General features: G+C 44.9%; 1 protein-coding gene and 2 long non-coding RNA genes across 6 annotated transcripts in view; 1 reads left to right on the forward strand and 2 right to left on the reverse strand.

Annotated features, from left to right (window-relative positions):
- Positions 1-514: 514 nt before the first annotated feature.
- On the reverse strand, positions 515-1,847 carry LOC144002773 (uncharacterized). Its single transcript, XR_013278809.1, has 3 exons — positions 1,661-1,847; positions 1,034-1,205; positions 515-968 (listed from the first exon to the last, which is right to left on the reverse strand). It is a non-coding gene; the product is annotated as an uncharacterized LOC144002773 (long non-coding RNA).
- An 11,640-nt stretch (positions 1,848-13,487) lies between these two features.
- Positions 13,488-21,430, forward strand: part of ppp1r1b (protein phosphatase 1, regulatory (inhibitor) subunit 1B) — a 34,777-nt gene continuing 26,834 nt past the window's right edge. For 2 of the 4 annotated variants that reach the window (XM_077495273.1, XM_077495307.1), the window contains exon 1: positions 13,490-13,809. In XM_077495273.1, coding sequence (XP_077351399.1) covers positions 13,702-13,809 — 108 coding nt within the window. In that variant the 5' untranslated portion in view covers positions 13,490-13,701. Of the gene's footprint in view, positions 13,810-21,430 lie in introns of all 4 variants that reach the window. The other 2 variants (XM_077495297.1, XM_077495267.1) reach the window with 2 other exon arrangements.
- On the reverse strand, positions 15,978-19,497 carry LOC144001199 (uncharacterized). The gene is made up of 3 exons (XR_013278406.1): positions 19,428-19,497; positions 16,275-16,348; positions 15,978-16,214 (listed from the first exon to the last, which is right to left on the reverse strand). It is a non-coding gene; the product is annotated as an uncharacterized LOC144001199 (long non-coding RNA).

The following is a 21,430-nucleotide window of genomic DNA, read 5'->3' on the forward strand; positions in this document are numbered from 1 at the left end:
AGTCCGTGAGTGAATCCTCTTTTTTCCGACTTCGCAAGTCGAATTTCTGAGTTCAAAGGGGCGTTCCCGTACACACTTCCTGGTTTGAACATGGAAAAGTCCGACTTGCGATCGTCCTCGAATGCAGCATTACATCCCCTCTTAAAAATAAATTATACGTGGCCCTAATATGCGATCGTATTTAAATGTACAATGTGTGGTGTTGTTTTTTTTGTTTTTTTTGTTTTGTTTTTTTACGTGTCAGTGCCTTTTACAGTAAACCTCAACTGGAAGTGACAAGCAGCTTGAAGCAAGCACACGGTGCCTCTTATTTGGATAACTGTGTGAGTCTTTTTATTTCCTCAAAGTGATGTCTTACGGCAAGTCTCCTGTAACGAGAGACTAAGATCTAAACTAACTATAATACTTTTAAAAGTGGACAAGTGTGTGACAGGAGTGAAACTATTTTAAAAGAACAATATCTGTTTATATGATCTCTATTGTGACTTGATCGCTGTATACAACATTTCAATACAAACTAACAGCTCATAAGATGGAAACAGGAAGCAGAGCAATGCTGTCACCTAGTGCCCTCTGTTATTTATTAACTGGACAAGAATTCATCTCATGTTACCGATTGAGGGGGTATTGAAAAGGTGTGTTGGTTTTCTATACTCATAGGTGGTGCAAAGTGGAGCACCAGGAACAGAACAGTTGGCACGGTTTGCGCAGTGTAGCTGATGTGATAATTGTGGCATCTGTGTTTGGGGTGGGGGGTGAATGATTCTGGAAGCCTTGCTAAGATCTGTCAGTTTGTGTCTGTGTGTGCGTGTAGGTGTGCCCGGCCCCCACCGTACACTGAGCGCTCCAGACTGAAATATTCATTCTTGTTAGCTGGCCCAGCTGACGACGAGGTTCTTAATTGTGGCATCAGTAGGCTCCACCTCCTCCTGTTTTTCTTCTTCATCCCCACATTTGCTCATACATATCTGCAACAGAATGAAACCTTGTCAGGGGCGGTCAGTGAGTGTTGTTGTCAACTTCATGAACGCACCTTGGTACAGCTGAAGCGAGCCTCTCGTTTACTTTCCAAGATAGGTGCCGTCCGTTTGGGCGTTGAAATCAATGTCGTTCGGCCTGCACGCGAGAGACTTTTTGCCCATCAGTTCCTGTGCCAAGTCAGCCCAGCGCCCGGCCAAGCCCAAGGATCTTGTGGGATTTTTTGCCTTTTAATTATAGTAAGAGAGGATTAATTATGGCAGTGGAAACAAGAGGGGCATGCATTATTGATGCTATGAGTGCAGGGCTGGAGGGGGTAGAGGGTGCTAATTAAATCACTGCCCCATTGCCACGTCCTCCATGTCTCCCACCTGCTACATCCCAGAGACCCCACCCTGGGCATTTTGCTCTCAAAACACCCGTTTGCTTCACGGGTTTGAAAGTACACAAATTGTTGCTCTTCTTTCCATATAATCTAATAAACATCGAACTTTCCATGCAACCACAACAGTATAAGTAAAATAATAAGTAAATAAATGGGCACCACGACATCAAAGGCAATTTGTCAGCCTGAAACAGGTAAAAAATCAAAACAAATAATATCCCCATTAAAAAAAAGAAAAAAAAGAAAAGAAAAACACTGAGGAGAAGTAGGTGTAGGATGCCCTCTAGTGATATTTACCTGCAACTGACGAGCTACTGACATTATCCATCACGAAACATCTGAGGAGAAACTAAATGACAAAACGCCAAAAAAATACGGTAAAGTTACTGTTACAAGATGTAAAACAAAGGAAATTATGAAAGCATCAGCTGCGCATTTTTTTTATACATCCTTTTAGAGCCGGAAGTAGAAGATACTTTCTACCAGGGGCATCACTTGACTTAATACTGCACACCTGGGGCACAAAGAATTCACAAGAGAGAAATATTTATTTCAGTAAACATCTGCAAACTTGAACATTTACAAAAGTAAAAAAAAAAAAAAGTAAAATAAAGCACCCCTACATCTCTGGGTTCTTTTATTTCCATGTAGAAGGCAGAGGTGGGAGTAGGTGGGCGATATGGTAAAAATGTCACATCACGATTCTTTCAAAAATAAATTCACGATCTTGATTTTATCATGATTCATTTTTTTTTTTTTTTTTTACATATTTTTAGACTAATCTTCACATTTCTGAGCATTTTTGTAAAATTGAAAACATTTAAAATGTATATAAAACCCTAAAAGAAAAAAAAACAGACATCTTTTCTTTTCTTTTTTTTTTTTTACATATTTTTAGACTAATCTTCACATTTCTGAGCATTTTTGTAAAATTGAAAACATTTAAAATGTATATAAAACCCTAAAAGAAAAAAAAAACAGACATCTTAAGCCAAGCTGAACAGGTTTCAATTGAAATAGTGCATTTTTGTTTATTTTTTAATCAAATAGTGCAATGAATGTAAACTTAAATAGTAATGAACAGCCTAGGTTACTTTAGTTACAGTATATGAACAGCGTTTAACACTACAATAGAAATTGAAAATGTTTTTTCCTCAATAAACTATCGACAAAAACAGTTTGAAATGAGTTAGCAAAGTAAATAAAACACAGAACTGGAAAGTAGAAAACACTCCGCGTGTTTACAAATTCTTGTGTTTACAAATTCCGCGAGCGTGCGCGTCCGCTGCCGCGTACGCCCTCGGCCCTCTCGTTCGAACGTCATATGCTTTGGGGAGTCGTGCGGAACCTCACGGATGCGTCGGGCTCCACGTGGAGGAGGGCACACATCAGCATTAGCATGCTTACTTAGCATTAGCATGCTGACTAGAGGAGTGGAGTAAGTTTGTGTGCGTGTTTGTGTGAGTGCGTGCGTGGAGGAAAGAAAAAAACACACACACAGATGCATCAAACATAAACCAAAGCTTGAGCCCGCATAAAGTTGAACTGTATAAAATGTGCCCTACAGACGATCTTGTCAATCTTTCATCTTTATGAGATCTAACACTTAACGATCTTTAACGATCTAATATCGTCATATCGCCCACCCCTAGGTGGGAGTAAGTCATTGTTTTGCAAGTCACAAGTAAGTCTCAAGTCTTTGCCCTCAAGTCCCGAGTCAAGGCCCAAGTCAAGACTGACAAGTCTCGAGTCAAGTCCTGAGTCAAGACTGACAAGTCTCAAGCGAGTCACAAGTCCTACACTTTGAGTTTCGAGTCCTTTCGAGTCTTTTTAACAACATCGTAGATAATACTGTATTTATTTCGGGTGATCATTAAAGTAGGAGTCAGGGAGTGCAGGTAGTGAACCCAGAGTGGTGCATCAGATTGCTGTGTTTGCATTGTTATACCAGTGAGATTACAGTCTCATTAATTACACAGCGAGCAACGATAATTAGACAATAAACAACTGACATTATTACGTACTGTTCTTTGAGCAGTTTCAGATGTTGAACGAAATTTGAAGTTGTTGCCTCACCGTCAGTGATCTAATCTTGGGCATACTGCAATTCATTTTTTTGTTAACCACCACATAGTTTTTGTACCCAAACAACTAGTGGTGCAACGGGTCACAAAAGTCACGGATAGGATTGTTTATAAAAATAAAAAATAAAAAAAATCAGATAAATAGAACGTTGTCTTAATTAATTTTTTATAAAACGTTTTGGCCCATTATTGTTGTTATTATTATTATTATTATATTAGGGCGTCTCAGCTCTCTGAAGTGCTTCGGTCAACTAAGACTAAGACTAAGACACTACACACCCGCTCCCGTCGACGGGAACGCGCAACCGAGGGGCACAAATTTGGAAGTGCAAGTATTGGGACGCAGCCCACACGTCTCAAACCGGAACCGGAATCAAAGCTTATGTGTGAAAACCCGGAAGTCAGAAGTCCCGCCTCCTCCGTGGAATATCGCCCCTTTTAGCTGACGTCACTGCTTAGGTCCCGCTCCGCCTCCCGGAGGACAAATAAATGTAGACTGTGGAGAGCCTCATTTTCGGCAAGTGTTTTCGTTAGAAGGTGGGAAATATGTCAAGTGTCACAAAAAAACGTCCTGAGAAGGACACTACATTACTTACCTACATTACTTACTTACTTACTTACTTACTACATTACATTACAGCTGCTAGCTACAAAAAATGGAGTTGGTTGGAGGGCAAAGTGGAAGTGGAAGTTTAAGGTATATTGTTTTTGTTGAAACATTACGTCGAGCTGCTAACAAACAGACCGCACGTTTTCAACACTTTCCTCAGCAGAGATCAAGGATGAGTTAAAGTGTTAATTGTGATCATTGTGTTAAACCGTTGATGTTCATAATGACTTGAATACTTGTGCAAAAAGTATTAATGATTGTTTCACTAAAGATAATATGGCACATTCTTCACATCTGCCTGGAATACAATCAGAGGTTAATGTTATGAGCCACTGTATATGAAAAAGAGAAAAACTACCTGCTATAAAATGATCTGAGCATATCTTCGTACTTTTTGTGGGTGCAAAGCAGTTGCGTCCTAGTTTGGCGCGAGCCACCATGCTGTCTTTCACTCCTCACTGTCTGTCTTCCGCCTGGTTTAGAATCACTGCCGGCAGCCGAAAGAACGATCATATCTCTCTTCGAGCCATTAGCATCTGTTGGCCGCGCACAAGTTCACCATAGCATTGGTCGCTGATTTATTATCTGTTTGACCTATTTTCTAGCTCACACTGATTGTTTTCTAATTCACTCCCATTGATGCCCTGCCCACCACCGCAAGGGCCACACTTAAACGTGACGTCACACTAGAAGGGTATATACCCCATAGGACAGTGTTTCTCAATTCTGGTCCTCAGGCCCCCCTAGCCACCCTGTTTTCCATGTCTCCCAATTCCCAATGCAGCTGTTTCCAATGACAGCTAATCAGCCAGCTCTGGAGAAGCCTGATAACGATCCTCACCTGCGTTGCAATTGGGAGACATGGAAAACAGACTGGCTAGGGGGGCCTGAGGACCGGAATTGAGAAACACTGCCATAGGAGAACATTTGCGACAGTACTTAGTAGAAACAGCAGGATTTATGACGTTTTAAATTTGTTAAACATAAACAACATGACTTCAGACATTTCACAACTTGCCTTAAATAAAAATGTGCTTAATGATGTTTACAGGAGGAAACTAATCCATTTTTTAAAGACTTATATATATATAAAAGACTTATAATTCATCAAACGTTAGCTCTGACAAATGTAATATTGGGGACCGGGTATCAGGATCTAAGCGATAAAAGAAAAGTGGGTCTTCAAAGCAAGCACATATCATCCACGTGTTAAATATAGTGGAAAAAAACCTAAAAGCACCAAAAGTGCATGTTTTCATGTGACGACTACTCTCTTCTAATTTCGTCCGCTTCGCTATACTTAACTCCGGCTCCCTGAAATACAGTGCTTGTCTCTCAGTCGAGACGTGTCACTTCAACATACTTTCTTGACACCAATATACCACATGGTGGCGCCAAACGTTTAATAGGAAAGAAGGACTGCATTTCTGTTTTGTAGGGCTTTGCTGGCATCTTGTGGTATTTTAAAGCTCTTCAGTTTGAGCACAAAAATACTAAATTAAGAAAGCTCTTCAGGAGATAATGGAGGATAGGTCTAAAAAAAAAATAAAAAGAAGAAAAAAATCAATAAAAAAAAAAGTGAATTATCAAATAGCAAATTGTAAATAGGTAGGGCAACACTATCCGTATAAAATACAATCTTTTGCAAGCATGTATATTTTTTAATCAAATATTTCTGTATTCTGTTTAAAGGTTTAAATAGTGGTGACACAAAGAAAAAATGTAACTTTTTTCTTTTACACTTAAAATATTCTCAATAGTTTGACCTGGCAACAGATCCTTTGTATTTGCATTATTTTCTTTTGGAAGAATTGGATTGTGTTGGATTGTAAATGTTTCACAAAGTTCATTTGTCATGCGTACAAAATGACCCAGTCTTCATCCACAGCGCTGCAAAGCAGATGGCACACAGCATCTCCCAGGAGTAAAACATAGCAGGATTTGTCAAAAAACAAACAAACAAACAAACAAACAAACAAACAAACAAACACAACGTGCCATCTGAATTAGGAATGGAAGAAAAACAACACAGATTTACTGGTGCCCTCAATCTGATTTCCTGCATGCGTAATCCATGCAGACGTTACGCACGCTGCGCTCAAAGAGCATTCTCCTCATGTACTTTGTGCCAGTTCAAAGTTAGTTGAAGTCTGCAGTTGTGGCCTCCAGGATTAAATGTTGTCTCTGAGATTTATGCTCCATCCCCCTTCCAAGGACCACTGCTCAAATAAAGCAATCAATCTGTAATCATATTTCTGCGTTTGATGGTTTTAAGTGCAGTTCACCAAGTGCAAGCCGAGCTAAAAGATACTTATTCCGTGCAATCTGGATTTGGAGTGAGATTAATCGTCTCGTCATACTCCTAGGAGCCACTGATGAGCTCCCTTTGTGTCTGTACTTCATCAAATATGTCCCTCTGCTTCAGTAGACACCACTTAATCACCTTGTGTATTGTCTACTTGAAAACTAAGAACACACAAACAGGATAGAAAGGATAGAATTAAGAATTCAGTTCACACAGAAAAAAACATCATGTCAATTAAAACACTGATATTGAGTTAGCGAATAAATGTATGCATTTACGTTGGAACATGCTAATAATGCAGTCTAAGCTTTCTTGAAACATTACAGTACGTCTTAATGGGCATACAGAGTCTGAGGAAGAAGAAAGATGCAATTCAAACAGAAAAACAAAATTGAGAATACATTTGTAACATCCAACCATTTTCTGAACCACTTGTTCCTCACAAGGGTCGCAGGGGTGCTGGAGCCTATCTCAGCTGGCTTTGGGCAGCAGGCGGGGTACACCCTGAACTGGTTGCCAGCCAATCGCAGGGCACATTTGTAACATAACTGTTAAGATATTTCTTTACAAGTACATGAGGAAATACGGTAAACTGACGTTATATCTAGTCTCAGTGACTCTGGTTAAAATATTCAAACTTTTTCAGGCTCCGGCCCTCAATGTAGAATCACATTAATGCTGAGTTAATGGCCTCATTGGCTTTTGGCTTTTCTTTGTTTAGGGTAATGTTGTTCATATTTTTGCAGCTCTGGAGCAACTAAGTCGTTAATCCGCATGCTGTTTTTTTACGCACCTGCAGCTCATTACATTCATACGTTCAGATAAAAGCGCATTATCAGACAAGGAAGTGACAACATGATGTGTGGCCCGTAACTTGTGGCCTCTACAGTCTAGAATACATTCCTCATGATTCTTTTTTTTTGTGGAATGCCAGCCAAACTCACAGCAAGTTATGCAACAACGCTGGCTTTAATTCAATGAGAGCACTTTAAATTCTCCAGAATATTCCAGCAGCTGCTCGTTTGTCTTCAATCTTCCTCCATAAAGAATGATGAGTGAGGGTCTACCTACGGGAATGTGGGGGGTGGTGTCCAGGACTGGAGTAGCCTTGTGCAAATGTTTGTCACGCCGCCACCGGCGTGACGGCCCATGCTTTTATTTTGTTATCCATGTTTCCTGTCATGCTTTGAAAATCCTAACTCTCCTCTCACCCCAGGTCACTTACCCTTCCTGCTGCTCCATAATTACCGGTCCCCGCCCATGATTACAAACACCTGCCACCAATCAAGACTCTCAATAAAAGCCAGCTGCATTCTACCCTCAGTGCCGAAGTGTCACAGTCAGTGCATGGAAGCGTCCCACAGTCCTCATGACCTCGTTCACGGTGCCTTGTATTTTTGCATTGTTTTTGTGCCTTTTCCTCCCCAGTGGAGCGCCTTTTGTTACCCCTTTTGCCTTGTGCCCTTTTTCCTCTCTAGCGGAGCGCTTTCTGTTGTCCCCAGTACCTTTTGCCTGTTTTTTCCTCCCTAGTGGAGCGCTTTTTGTTCTCCACTTTTTTGATTCCCCGTTCTCCTCTCAGTTTGAGAGGAGACAGCTGTTGGCCGGTAATAAACCTGTTGCCTTGGTGGCCCACCTTACTCCTGCGTCTGAGTCCTACCTTACCTCGTCTTGTCAGTACACTTCGGCCAGCATGGACCCAGCAGGCAAGGTCGAGGCTGCACTGCAGAGCCAGGAGGCCCGGCTTGACAACCAGGACCGGATCCAGCAAGTCATGTTGTCACAGATTGGGGAATTGTCCAGCCATGTCCAAGAGCTGGTGAGCCTCTCACGGCGTCGAGCGCCAGCTCCCACCGGACAACTTCCTCATCCTGAGTTCCCCGTCCCGACCACGCCATTCACCGGGGTAGGATTAAGACTGGCCTCCCCAGAACGATACTCCGGTGAACCCGGGCGCTGTCAGACTTTCCTCACGGAGTGTGACATACATTTTGAACATTTACAACAGGCATTTCCCACAGCCCGGTCCCGAGTGGCCTTCATGGTGTCGCACCTGACGGGACGGGCCAAAACCTGGGCGACCGTGGAATGGGCCAGGGGTTCCTCGGTCTGTCAAAGCGTACAGGAATTTCAAGTCGCCTTGCGCCAAGTCTTTGACCCAGAGAACAACGACCGAGAGAAGGCACGAGCATTGAGCCGACTTCAACAAGGCAAGGAACCTGTCAGCGATTACGCAGTTCGCTTTCGAACGTTGGCCACGAACAGTGGCTGGAACGCCATTGCACTACACAATAATTTCTTGAAAGGACTCTCACCTGCCATTCAAGAACTCCTGATCCCCGTAGAACTCCCCACAGACTTGGACGCATTGATATCACTCGCAATCCGCACCGATCATCGTCGCCAGGAACTGGCGAAGATCGGCGGACTCCGAAGGAGGGAGGAATCCACCCCATGGTCACGGCCACCAGAGGCAGGGAGGCCACAACCCATTCTTCCTCCCCGACCGGAACCAGGAGAGGTGGGTCTCGCCAGAGAGGAACCCATGCAACTGGGACGGGCTCGGCTTATTCCCGAGGAGCGACAGCGCCGCCGCCGAGAAGGCCGATGCTTCTATTGCGGGGGCCTTGGCCACCTGGTGGGAACTTGCACCACGAAGGGCGGCTCAACGGTGAGTTCCTCGCCACCCCGACCCGCCAAGAACCACAGGCTCACGCAGATTCAGATAACCCATCACCATGTCACTACCGATCTGTCAGCCCTCATCGACTCCGGGTCCGACGAGAGCCTCATGGACTGGGAGCTCGTGAGGCAACTACGAGTCTCCACCGAACCACTTCTTTCAACCATCCAGGCTCGATCGCTGAACGGCAAGGAACTTTTCAAAATCACCCACATCACTGAACCTCTGGAAGTGCGCATCGGACAGCACCTCAAGACCCTTCGCTTCCATGTTTTCCATGCTGCTTCCCCCACTTTGGTTCTGGGCCACCCTTGGCTGCGTCTACATAATCCCAGAATCGACTGGAACTCTGGAGTCATTCTGGAGTGGGGAAAGGACTGCATTACTCACAGATTGGAACAACCCGCACCCCGGAACACCACAGCCCAGGTTCACCAGGTGTCTCTCGCCTCGCCTGCTCAAGAGGAATATCCGAACCTGCACACTGTTCCATCCTGCTACCACCACCTGCCGGAGGTATTCAGCAAAACCAAGGCCATGACTCTTCCTCCACACCGACAGTATGACTGCCCGATTGACCTGATCCCCGGATCAACCATCCCCAAGGGGAGACTGTACTCGGTCTCAGGACCCGAACGTCAGGCCATGAACACTTACATTGACTCCTTGAAAGCTGGCCTCATCCGACCGTCTTCCTCGCCTGCGGGAGCAGGCTTCTTTTTTTGTGAGCAAGAAGGATGGATCCCTACGCCCATGCATTGACTACAGCCCCTTGAATGACATCACGATTAAGAACCGGTACCCCCTGCCTTTGATGTCCTCGGTGTTCGACCAGCTACAACAAGCTAAAATCTTCACGAAGCTCGATCTCCGAAACGCCTATCACCTCATCCGAATCCGCGAGGGGGATGAATGGAAGACTGGTTTCAACACTACCCGAGGACACTACGAGTACCTTGTCATGCCTTTCGGTCTCACGAACGCCCCAGTAGTTTTCCAGGCAATGATTAACGAAGTACTAAAGGACTTTATTGACCACTTTGTGTACGTTTACCTGGATGATATTCTGATTTACTCTCCTGACCAAGCAAGCCATCAAAACCATGTGAACAGAGTCTTGCAACGCCTGCTTGATCATCAGCTTTACGTAAAAGCCGAAAAGAGCCTGTTTCACGTCAACACCATCTTCTTCCTGGGATTCGTCGTGTCACCGGGAAAAGTAGAGATGGAGGCAGACAAGGTCAGCGCCGTGCGAGATTGGCCCACGCCGGATTCACGGGAAAAAGTCCAGCAATTCCTTGGATTCGCCAATTTTTACCGTCGATTCATTAGAAACTTCAGCACCATTGCCGCTCCCCTACACGCCTTGACCTCCCCACAAGTTCGTTTCTTTTGGACCCCGGAAGCCGAAAAAGCATTCAAAGACTTGAAACTTCGATTCACCAACGCCCCAATCCTCAAAGTTCCTGACCCCAAACGCCAGTTCGTGGTCGAGGTGGACGCCTCGAGCATAGGGATTGGGGCATTATTGTCCCAGCGCTGCCAGGAGGACGGAAAAACACATCCCTGCGCATTCCTCTCACGTTAACTATCCAAGGCAGAACGCAATTACTCGGTCGGAGATCGGGAGCTTCTCGCGGTAAAAGTGGCTCTTGAAGAGTGGAGACACTGGTTGGAAGGCGCCGAACTTCCTTTCGTGATCTGGACCGACCACCGAAACCTAGAATACTTACGCCAAGCTAAAAGACTCAACCCTCGACAGGCCAGATGGTCTTTGTTTTTTAACCGCTTCGTATTCTCTCTTACGTACAGACCAGGCAGCAAAAACGTCAAGGCTGACGCCTTGTCAAGAGTTCACGAGTCCGAGCCATTGGAAGCCGAGCCTGAGACCATTCTGCCCCGGGACTGCATAGTCGGGGCCATGAGATGGCAAATCGAGGATGATGTCAAAGAGGCACTGCGAAACGTCACTCCCCCCACGTCATGCCCACCACGTCGACTCTTTGTGCCAGAAGAACTGAGGGCCCAGGTAATACACTGGGCTCACGCTTCACGATTGTTTTGCCATCCTGGAGTCCGCAGGACCATGTATGCTGTCGCCAGGAGATTCTGGTGGCCGGCAATGGAAACCACGATCAAGGACTACGTAGCTGCCTGTCCTATCTGTGCCCGCAACAAGACATCCAATCAGTCCCGGATGGGCCTACTCCAGCCACTACCCATCCCATCCAGACCATGGGCGGAAATATCAGTGGCTTTTGTAACCGGACTACCACCATCCCATGGTAAAACCACAATCCTCACCGTTGTTGACCGTTTCTCCAAAATGGTTCGTTTCATTCCACTGTCCAAGCTCCCATCCGCCAAGACCACCGCAGACATCATAATCAACCACATATTCAGGTTTTATGGATTCCCCCTGCACATCGTTTCCGACCGTGGACCACAGTTCATCTCCCGATTCTGGACCCAGTTCTGCAAAGCCCTGGGAGCCAAGGCCAACTTGACTTCAGGGTACCATCCTGAGGCCAATGGGCAGGCAGAAAGGCTCAATCAGCAACTCGAAACCGGACTCCGATGCCTCGTCTCCCAGAACCCGACAACCTGGAGTAAATATCTGGTATGGGTCGAGCTCGCACACAACTCATTACCCACATCTGCCACAGGTCTCACCCCGTTCAAATGCGTCCACGGCTACGATCCTCCGTTTTTCGCCGAACTAGAAGAGGAGGCGACGGTTCCCTCGGTCCAGGCCATGATTCGTCGGTGCCACAAAGTCTGGTCGGCGGCCCGGACGGCGCTTCAACGCCAGGGAGACCGGGTGAAGAGGGCCGCCGACCGGAAGAGGAGACCGGCACCAGAATACCGCCCAGGCCAGCAAGTTTGGCTATCAGCCAAACACCTCAGGCTCAAGGTACCATCTCCAAAGCTGGCCCCGCGATTTGTGGGGCCTTTTCCCGTAACCAAGTCCATAGGTCCTGCTGCAGTTCGTCTTCGCCTACCAAGATCCCTCAGAATCCATCCCACGTTCCATGTCAGCCAAGTCAAACCTGTCCGTGTGAGTCCTCTGGTACCCTCCGAACACAGCCCCCCCCCCGGAGATGATTGAAGGCGGCCCCGTTTACAAGGTTAGGAAACTTCTGGATGTTCGTAATCGGGGCCGCGGAAGACAATACCTGGTCGACTAGGAGGGGTACGGCCCGGAGGAAAGACAATGGGTCCCCTCCCGGTTCATCGTAGATCCCTCCCTCATTGATGAATTTTATGAAGAAAACCCTGACATTCCTGGGCCGTCGAGAGCCGGCCGTTGAGGGGGGTACTGTCACGTGACGGCCCATGCTTTTATTTTGTTATCTAGGTTTCCTGTCATGCTTTGAAAATCCTAACTCTCCTCTCACCCCAGGTCACTTACCCTTCCTGCTGCTCCATAATTACCGGTCCCCGCCCATGATTACAAACACCTGCCACCAATCAAGACTCTCAATAAAAGCCAGCTGCATTCTACCCTCAGTGCCGAAGTGTCACAGTCAGTGCATGGAAGCGTCCCACAGTCCTCATGACCTCGTTCACGGTGCCTTGTATTTTTGCCTTGTTTTTGTGCCTTTTCCTCCCCAGTGGAGCGCCTTTAGTTACCCCTTTTGCCTTGTGCCCTTTTTCCTCCCTAGCGGAGCGCTTTCTGTTGTCCCCAGTACCTTTTGCCTGTTTTTTCCTCCCTAGTGGAGCGCTTTTTGTTCTCCACTTTTTTGATTCCCCGTTCTCCTCTCAGTTTGAGAGGAGACAGCAGCTGTTGGCCGGTAATAAACCTGTTGCCTTGGTGGCCCACCTTACTCCTGCGTCTGAGTCCTACCTTACCTCGTCTTGTCAATGTTAAGGGAAAAAAATGTTTCAAACTCGGCCTCTGCAACCCAACTCCCCCCTGTGTGCACTCCCATAAGGAATTATTGACTCCTCTCTAGTGACGCATTTTATTTTGAGTTTCACTCGCTGTTTAAGGAGTTAGTGGATGTGACAAGTACACGAGAGCAAATCTTCCCCATACAAACGCAAAAACAAAAAGTAAGTAATAGTATTTCAACAACCATCACTTTCCATGTTTACTTTACTTTTTTTTTTTTTTTTAACCCTTACTTACATTTACCTTATCCAAGGAACTCAAGAAAACACTTGCACATTAAAACAGCTCCAAAGTGGATAATGATTTCCCTCCTGTGGGGTTATTATCCCGTCCACCCCCTTTGGCTCCAATCTCTCATTCACAAAGAGAGGCCAAAAGAGGCTCAGTCGACATGATGAGATTATTTTTTTTTTCTCCCCATTTCTCTCTGATCACAAATCCACTTCAGCTTAGATGGAAAGTAAAACGCTCGTCCATCCCCTCTCTCTCGCGCTCCCTGCCGTCAACCAACCCTCCATCCCTCCCTCCGCTTGTGTGCCGCCCCTCTGTCCCTCCCTCCCCATTCAGCCTCGTGTGAGGACGGACCGACGGACGGACCGCTGCTACTTCTGCCTGCTGCAGCACAGGTTGAGCGCAGCGGAGAGAAGGAAACACAGCGGACTTTGTAGCAACTGGTGGACTTCTCTCTCTTCTCTGCTCGCTCTGCTCAAGGGAGGCGAGTCTCGAGGATCAGCAGGTCCTCCCGTTTCGAGGTTCCAGGAGCCATGGAGCCCTCTGTGTCGACAGAGGTGGAGCCCAAAGAGCGGAGGAAGATCCAGTTCGCCGTCCCGGCTTCGGCAGCCACCAATCTGGACCCCCGGCAAGTTGAGATGGTGAGTGGGCGGCGGTGTAAAAAAACAAAACAAAAAACAAAAAAAACTTTATCAAGTACGTAGTACTACTCTGCTTTCATTTTAGTTTATCTTCTGATGGTGATCAAGTCTAAGTCTAATGTCTCATCTTGACCTGACCACCATCATTGCACCGGACCCTGAACGCTGTAAATGATTTCTCAAACTTTGTTTCCACGCTATACCCCCCCCCCCCCCCCCCCCAAACCTAAAAAAATAATAATAAGAAAAAGTACCGTACTCAGTAGCTGTAAAGTGCATGCCCTAATCAACAAGTAGCAAGTGGCCTTTAGCCGCCGCCCCCCCAATCAGAAGCCAGAAAAGGGTCGGTTCTGGAAGAAAAACACATTTACAACAATGGTGAAAAGAGTATTAAACATAATTCATTGATTTAAAAATCTGGTCTGCTGAGTAAATCTCAATTAGTCTTCTGTCTAAAGAAGACAATATGATATCAGCTCATATTTTCACCCCCCATTGATTAATTTTCCATGGAAGTGTAATCAAATGCTCATCTCTGATATCAAGCTAACAAAACAAAACTAGAATGGCACTCTAATAGAGTAAAAAAACCCAATGCAAGTGGACTGTATCGTCAGGTTTTTCGGTATGGCATAGAAATATACCGAGGTTCCCACGTGGAACATATACAGTATGTATGGGACACAAAGTATAACTGTCTCTTGTTCTCGCCGCACTACTATTCTTCTGTATAATTAAACATATTGCAGCTCAGCCTTTGGCTATAGCAAATCTTGTGGTGATGTGCTTTTCGACTATCAGTCTCAAATCCACTCCTCATTGAAATGCAATGAATCCCATCTAGCCCCTTGATAAACAGAATTTTTTTGTATCTTGGTCTTTATAAAAAAATAAATGGCCCTTAAAATTATTAATATCATAATGAAATAGAATGAACATAAATTACGTTTTTCTTCATTACTTAATTTTTTTCACTTCCCTTTCACTAACCTTACTGATCTCCACTGTTTTTTTTTGCCACTTTCCTAACTTTTACGACTATCTCTACCTTTTTTTGACCGGAAGTCCAAAGTTTAGAAATTGTTTTAATGTCTATAGCTGACATTAAATCTTTTATTTTGCCTCCTTCAGTTTAGTACATAGAAGCACAACTGCACTCAGTTCAAAGAAATTTGGTTAAACACAGTACCTGTCCCAAAAAACACCGATAACTGTTCTTTCACTGCAAGCTAACCGTGTCAACTAGAGCACCACACCATAGATGCTTGCTATTAGGCGTTAACAGTAAGCTAGTGGACTGAAAGTCAATGTGCAATTTGTTGTTGTTTTACGCTTAGTTAACTTTGACAGTTAATTTCAACTGGTAATGGCAATAATCAGCCTGGGGCCTCTTTTTTTTGAAGAATTGTTCACTATTTGCCCAAGTGCTGTTTTTGTAATGTGAGTTGAGCTGAGTTCATTGCCATAAGACGGCGGTCGTATCGCAAGTCTGCGCCCGCAAGCCAGAGCAAAAAAAAATAAAAAATCGGGCGAATGACTGCTTGTATTGCCAAAAATTTGTTAGTTGTGTCACTCGTAGTTCATTTTGCCGACACCTGCTCTTCCATTCTCAATGTGGTGCTCCAATCGCTAACTTTTCTTCCAAGAATCCACAGGATGTCTATCCACCATATGTCGGCTCTACCTTCCATTAGTTTATTTCAATACAGTACCTGGGTGGTCATGTTGATGGTCCTTTTCTGCATGTATGCAGAAAAGCAAGGTGTAGCACGCATGGTCGGGTGTTCTCGTCCTTTTTCTAATGAGATCCTCCACACCTCCCTTTTTTGATTTCCCCTCCTAAAACAGAGCTGCCCGGTCACCATAGGGACGGGCCAGACAATAATGGCGCCCCAAGCTTCTCTTCGACGGACGAATGAAAAGGTCGACTCTAATGGACGGCTTCTTTGTTTGCGCTGGGTCTCACGCACGTTTGTACATAACAGTGGACACTTCATTAGGAACACCAGCACAGAAAAATAATGCTTCACTTTGATTGATAGGGAGATGTTTGTGTCATTCAGCTACAGGTGAGGGACAAAATATTAGGTACAAGAAGACTCTCATTTCCTGGATGTAATGCACAATACAATCCTCTATTACTTTTTATTGAACCAAAAAAAAAAACATGGAAGGATTGTCATGGGAGAAGTTGTTTACCAAAAAGACAAAAATAAAATTATAAAATCACAGAATGAACCATTGACCAACGGTCAGCCAATCATGAAAAGAGTTGCCGAGCTCGCACACTGCATCTGTTTCGGCCACGTCGCTCTGCGTGTGGCAGGCCAAACATGTCTGAGGCTTTCATCGCCGACCCGCCGTCCACTTTTTCTGGGTCAAACGTCAAGCGACGACCTTTGAGGCTAGCCGTGTTTGTGGGTAAACATGAGAAGGTCTGGCAGACTGTCAACACACATACACACCTGCACACGCCAAATCTTGATGGGTGGTGCAAAGGATGTTTGGAGAGAAGCGGCAGATCCTCCACTGGAATGTCCTGTGAAGCATTTTGGGAGCTTGGAAAGATGAGTTCTGGAGTTCTTACAAGTATGATTACTTTCATGTGTCACTAATAATGTAGTGGTACACTAGCCTGACTTTGGTATTCAATAATCAATAGAGCTTAATCTTTTATAGATGCCACCAACAAGGAACTTGTTTTTGGTTGTGTGTTTCTACCTTTATGGATATTGCAAAAATTAAAAAGCCAAGTTGGAAGACATTTTTTTGAAAAGCACCTAATGAAAAAATGACACATTTTAATGATGCTAGCCGATTATGATTATCTTTAAAAAACAAAACAAAAAAACCAACAACAACAATTTAGACTGGGAAGAATTAAATTGAACTCTCATGTAGTTTTACTGCAAATCCGGATAGAATTGCAGATCTACGACTTTCTAGCATTTTTCTTAAAGTTACAGTGTGTAATCTTTAGCGCCATCTGGTGGTGAACAAATAATGAATTCAATTTAAAAAACCCACAATGGTTTTCAGGAGTATGCAAAAATAAAAAATAAAAAATCGTAGGTCTAGTAATCCATCCACTCATCCTATGTGTAGCAGGCGGGGTACACCCTGAACTGGTTGCCAGCCAATTGCAGGGTCTAGTAATCACTAATTGTATTACACGGCTGAGTCTCATCTTACTACTTGTAGAGGCTGCCATTTTTCACCGCCATCTTCCTGCTACGGATGTCCAAAGGACAAGTTTGCAAACGTAATTAGCCCTGGTTGTGCTTGCATCTAGTGTCAGACCCAATGGGTCGACCGCAGTTTACCTTCCACAGCTGGGGCCTGCAAGTGTTCATTGCTGAGTCTCGTGATTCGGGCTCCCATCGCTTGTCAGTTGTCACCTTCTGCTTTGCTCTCGCAAGCTGTTACTAGCTTTGTATTTATTTATTTTTGACTTGCTTCTCCCGCTAGCTGCTCTTGTTAGCTGCTCCGAGTAAATCAAGCCCGTTTGGTCTTTTGGCATCGCTTGCAGATCTTCACACCGGCTCCCAAGTTGACATTGCTTTGTTTTCTCTGATGCAAACTAAGAATTGGTGGTAAGCTTGCGAAGTGTGGTCTCTCTGAGCCACTGTAGTGTGCGTGCTTCGAAATGAATGCGCTTCGGCTGCATTCTATGATATAGCGACATTTACTGTAGTGGTCAAGTATTACACACTGTCACTTAATTTTCAGTAATTTTTCATATGTAGGAGGATAAGAATCTACACATGGTCATCAGTTTATGCCAAAGGTCTGATCCTATAGTGACGAAGTAAACTGAATTTCAATGTAAGTTGAAACACTGAACTATGCTAATGCATTAGTAAGTCATAATTCACAGTATATTTTTAGATAAAAAAATCTGCAGCCCCAGATGTCATTTGTGGCCTTCCGTCCCATTGACCGTTATGTCCATTGAGCCAACTGGGATTTTCTAGATTTACTTGATGTTTATCTAAAAGGAGTCAGTCGTTCAGCCTGCACGTGCGTATAAACTTGTGTAACGTGTAAACAGTGTTAAAACATCAATATTGAATGTGTACTGCATGTTGACAGTGTACACAAGCTTGTTGCGTATATGCACCGTCACCATGGAGGCCTGCGTCGTTCCTCGGGTTTGGCTATCCCAATCAGGTGCTCAATAGCGGGATTTGAATTAATCGAGGCCCTAATGCATGTCCACTCATCGGAGCCGTCGTACATGACGAGAACAACAGCGGGGGCCTTGATGGCGAGGGGAGGGATTAAGTCAGACATGGCGGATCAAGCCCAGGCAACATCTGGAGATGACTTGTCCAGATGACTGAAGGTCATCACACTCGGGCCCTTTGTCGCAGCTCTGCCTGCTGGATGTCCACCACGCCGTCCGGTCCTTTCCACTCACATCCTTTGGTATGAGCGCATGGAAGTGTGATTGACAAACAAATGGGATTGGTCATCATCCTCCCCACATCCATCCAAACATGACACGCACATTGTAATCTCTAATTCTCCTGGATGGGTTTAAAAAAAAATAAATAAAAAATTCACACACTTTTGTCCGCACGCAACATCTCTCCCTGGACGCTACATTAGGTACACCTGCAAGCTTAAAAATATTTTTTAAATATGGTTTTTTATTATATGATCTCTCTATATTGCAGCTTGTCACCTATTGCAGGTGGGTCTACATTGCGATAACGGGAGTTCACTGTATATACTGTACTGTAACATACAGAGAGCTATTTTTAATTGTACACCCTTCAAACTGCTTGGTTAATAATTACCCAATATGGGTCAAAAATAGTTTTTTTTTTTTATCTAGCAGTTTTAAAGTTGTACACATATGTCTCACTACAATGCAGTGCAGCTGTACAGCTCTGTAAAGGGTTGCAGTTGGAAACTATCCCTGGAATTAAAGGGAAAAGTTATGGGAATTGACGTGTATTAATAGGAATAAAGTGGAATTTTGTAACATTTCGTGTAGCGTAACAAAGGGAGCTTAGTTGGAAAGAATTTATAGTACACGTATATATATTTTTTACAAATTCAGTTGGGTTTCTTGTGTTTTTTTCTTAAAAATGCAATTAAACTTTAATGGATTTGTGTAAATTTAATTTGCTGTCAAAGATAAAGTTTTAACTAACTCAAGAGTTAAAGCTTTAAAGCTTTAACTTTGACAGCACTATAACATTTGTTGAATATCTGCATTTTGCCACCCCTTTGCAACCTTTAAACCACTACGATAATAATGATACAGCTGTGCCTAATAAAGTGTCCCAAAGTCATGGCTCTGTGAGCATGTCAATCAAAACTAAACATTAGCTTTCTTCAAGTAGTATTTTTGGTACAGCTATTGTGTTGATTGTGCGGGTGTACCTAATGAAGTGGCCCATCAATGTATATCCCTGTAGCAGATTGAGGTCATGGACATTGAATATTGAGAATCAGATATTGAATAGAATGTCAAATGTTTGTATGTTTTTCCACAGATTTTGTTTACATTATCCCCCCCCAAAAAAAACAAAACAAAACAAAAAAAAACAAAAAAAAAAACATCCATTTGATTCCCACCAAATTTCACTTCATTTAGTTTGTCCTACCTGTGTATCCTCGTAGAAAATAGATTTCATATGCATGGTTACTAAACTGAGGTAATGGCCTTTAGAAAGTCTCTTGTCCGCCAACAGTCTTTTGTTGTGTCGTGGTGACTACGCCATCCTTTATTTGTACTCAGAACAAACCCAATGGAACACCGCTATGTTTATCTTTACGTCTACACCGCAAATGAGAGCAAACAAGAGAAGAACATAGTATTGTGACGTCAACCTTTTTTCCCCTTGTTACCTGCATCTCATTACGAGCATGCTGGAGGGTGCTTGTATGAGATCAGTGTGCCACTGGGTCTAAATAGAGTCTATTCAGGAAAGCAAGGGGGACGGTCATTGGAGAGCCCCTCCAGATGCTGTACTGCGTGGCCAATCTGTTTATTCATTTGTCCCGTGGTGGGGCCAAAGTTCACCCGAGCCGAGAGACCCTCAACATAATGTACGATAGTGTTTATTTGAATCAAAATGAGTGCTCAGGCAACCCTTGTGCTTGTAATTAGCGTTGTCACGACCTTGACCACCACCGCGACTGGCTCGGTGTGCCATAGATAACCCATCTCACTGTCCGTGTTCACGGAACCGTTTTGTCTGAGCTTTGTATACAGGCTTAATCCTGGAAATCCTCCGGTGTCACAATGAATTTGTTTGCCAGTTTGATCAGCAGATGTCAGCTTTCCGAAAAGCTGTGGAAAAAATGTTGCTTTGTGTTTCCATTGTCAAAAGTTGTAAATGGTACTACATAAATACAAAAGTATTCTGATTTATTGATTACATCTTTATAAAGTAACTTAGTGATCACTTCTTTTTTAAAAGTAACCAAGTTAGATTACAAGTTACTGCACTTTATTAGTTGCAGTCAGCCACATGCGGAAGATCAACCAGGCTACATATGTTACGTTCGTGTTATCAGACACAGCTTAAAGGTGGACACAAACATGTGTTGGATATAAATTGTAGCACTCGCTAAGCTGGGAGGAGTTTGGTGAGGCCATGGAAAACGACTTTCGGACGGCTTCGAGGAAATTCTGGTCCACCATCCGGCGTCTCAGGAGAGGAAAGCAGTGCACCATTAACACTGTGTATAGTGGCGATGGGGTGCTGCTGACCTCGACTCGGGACGTCGTGAAACGGTGGGGGGAATACTTCGAAGACCTCCTCAATTCCACCAACACGTCTTCCTTTGAGGAAGCAGAGTCTGGGGACTCTGAGGTGGGCTCTCCTATCTCTGGGGTCGAAGTCACTGAGGTGGTTGGAAAGCTCCTCGGTGGCAGGGCCCCGGTTGTGGATGAGATCCGCCCGGAGTTCCTAAAGACTCTGGATGTTGTGGGGCTGTCGTGGTTGACACGCCTCTACAACATCACGTGGACATCGGGGACAGTGCCTCTGGATTGGCAGACCGGGGTGGTGGTCCCCCTTTTTGAGAAGGGGGACCGGAGGGTGTGCTCCAACTACAGAGGGATCACACTCCTCAGCCTCCCTGGTAAGGTCTATTCGGGGGTGCTGGAGAGGAGGGTCCGTCGGGAGGTCGAATCTCGGATTCAGGAGGAGCAGTGTGGTTTTCGTCCTGGCCGTGGAACAGTGGACCAGCTCTACACCCTCAGCAGGATCCTTGAGGGGGCGTGGGAGTTCGCTCAACCAGTCCACATGTGTTTTGTGGATTTGGAGAAGGCGTTCGACCGTGTCCCTCGGGGAGTACTGTGGGGGGTGCTTCGGGAGTACGGGGTACCGGGCCCCCTGATACGGGCTGTTCGGTCCCTGTACGACCGTTGCCAGAGTTTGGTCCGCATTGCCGGCAGTAAGTCGGATTCGTTTCCGGTGAGGGTCGGACTCCGCCAAGGTTGCCCTTTGTCACCGATTCTGTTCATAACTTTTATGGACAGAATTTCTAGGCGCAGCCAAGGCGTTGAGGGGTTCCGGTTTGGTGGCCTCAGCATTGCATCTCTGCTCTTTGCAGATGATGTGGTGCTGTTGGCTTCATCAAGCAGGGATCTCCAACT

The sequence above is a fragment of the Festucalex cinctus genome, chromosome 1, assembly GCF_051991245.1.
Source record: "Festucalex cinctus isolate MCC-2025b chromosome 1, RoL_Fcin_1.0, whole genome shotgun sequence".
NCBI lineage: Eukaryota > Metazoa > Chordata > Actinopteri > Syngnathiformes > Syngnathidae > Festucalex > Festucalex cinctus.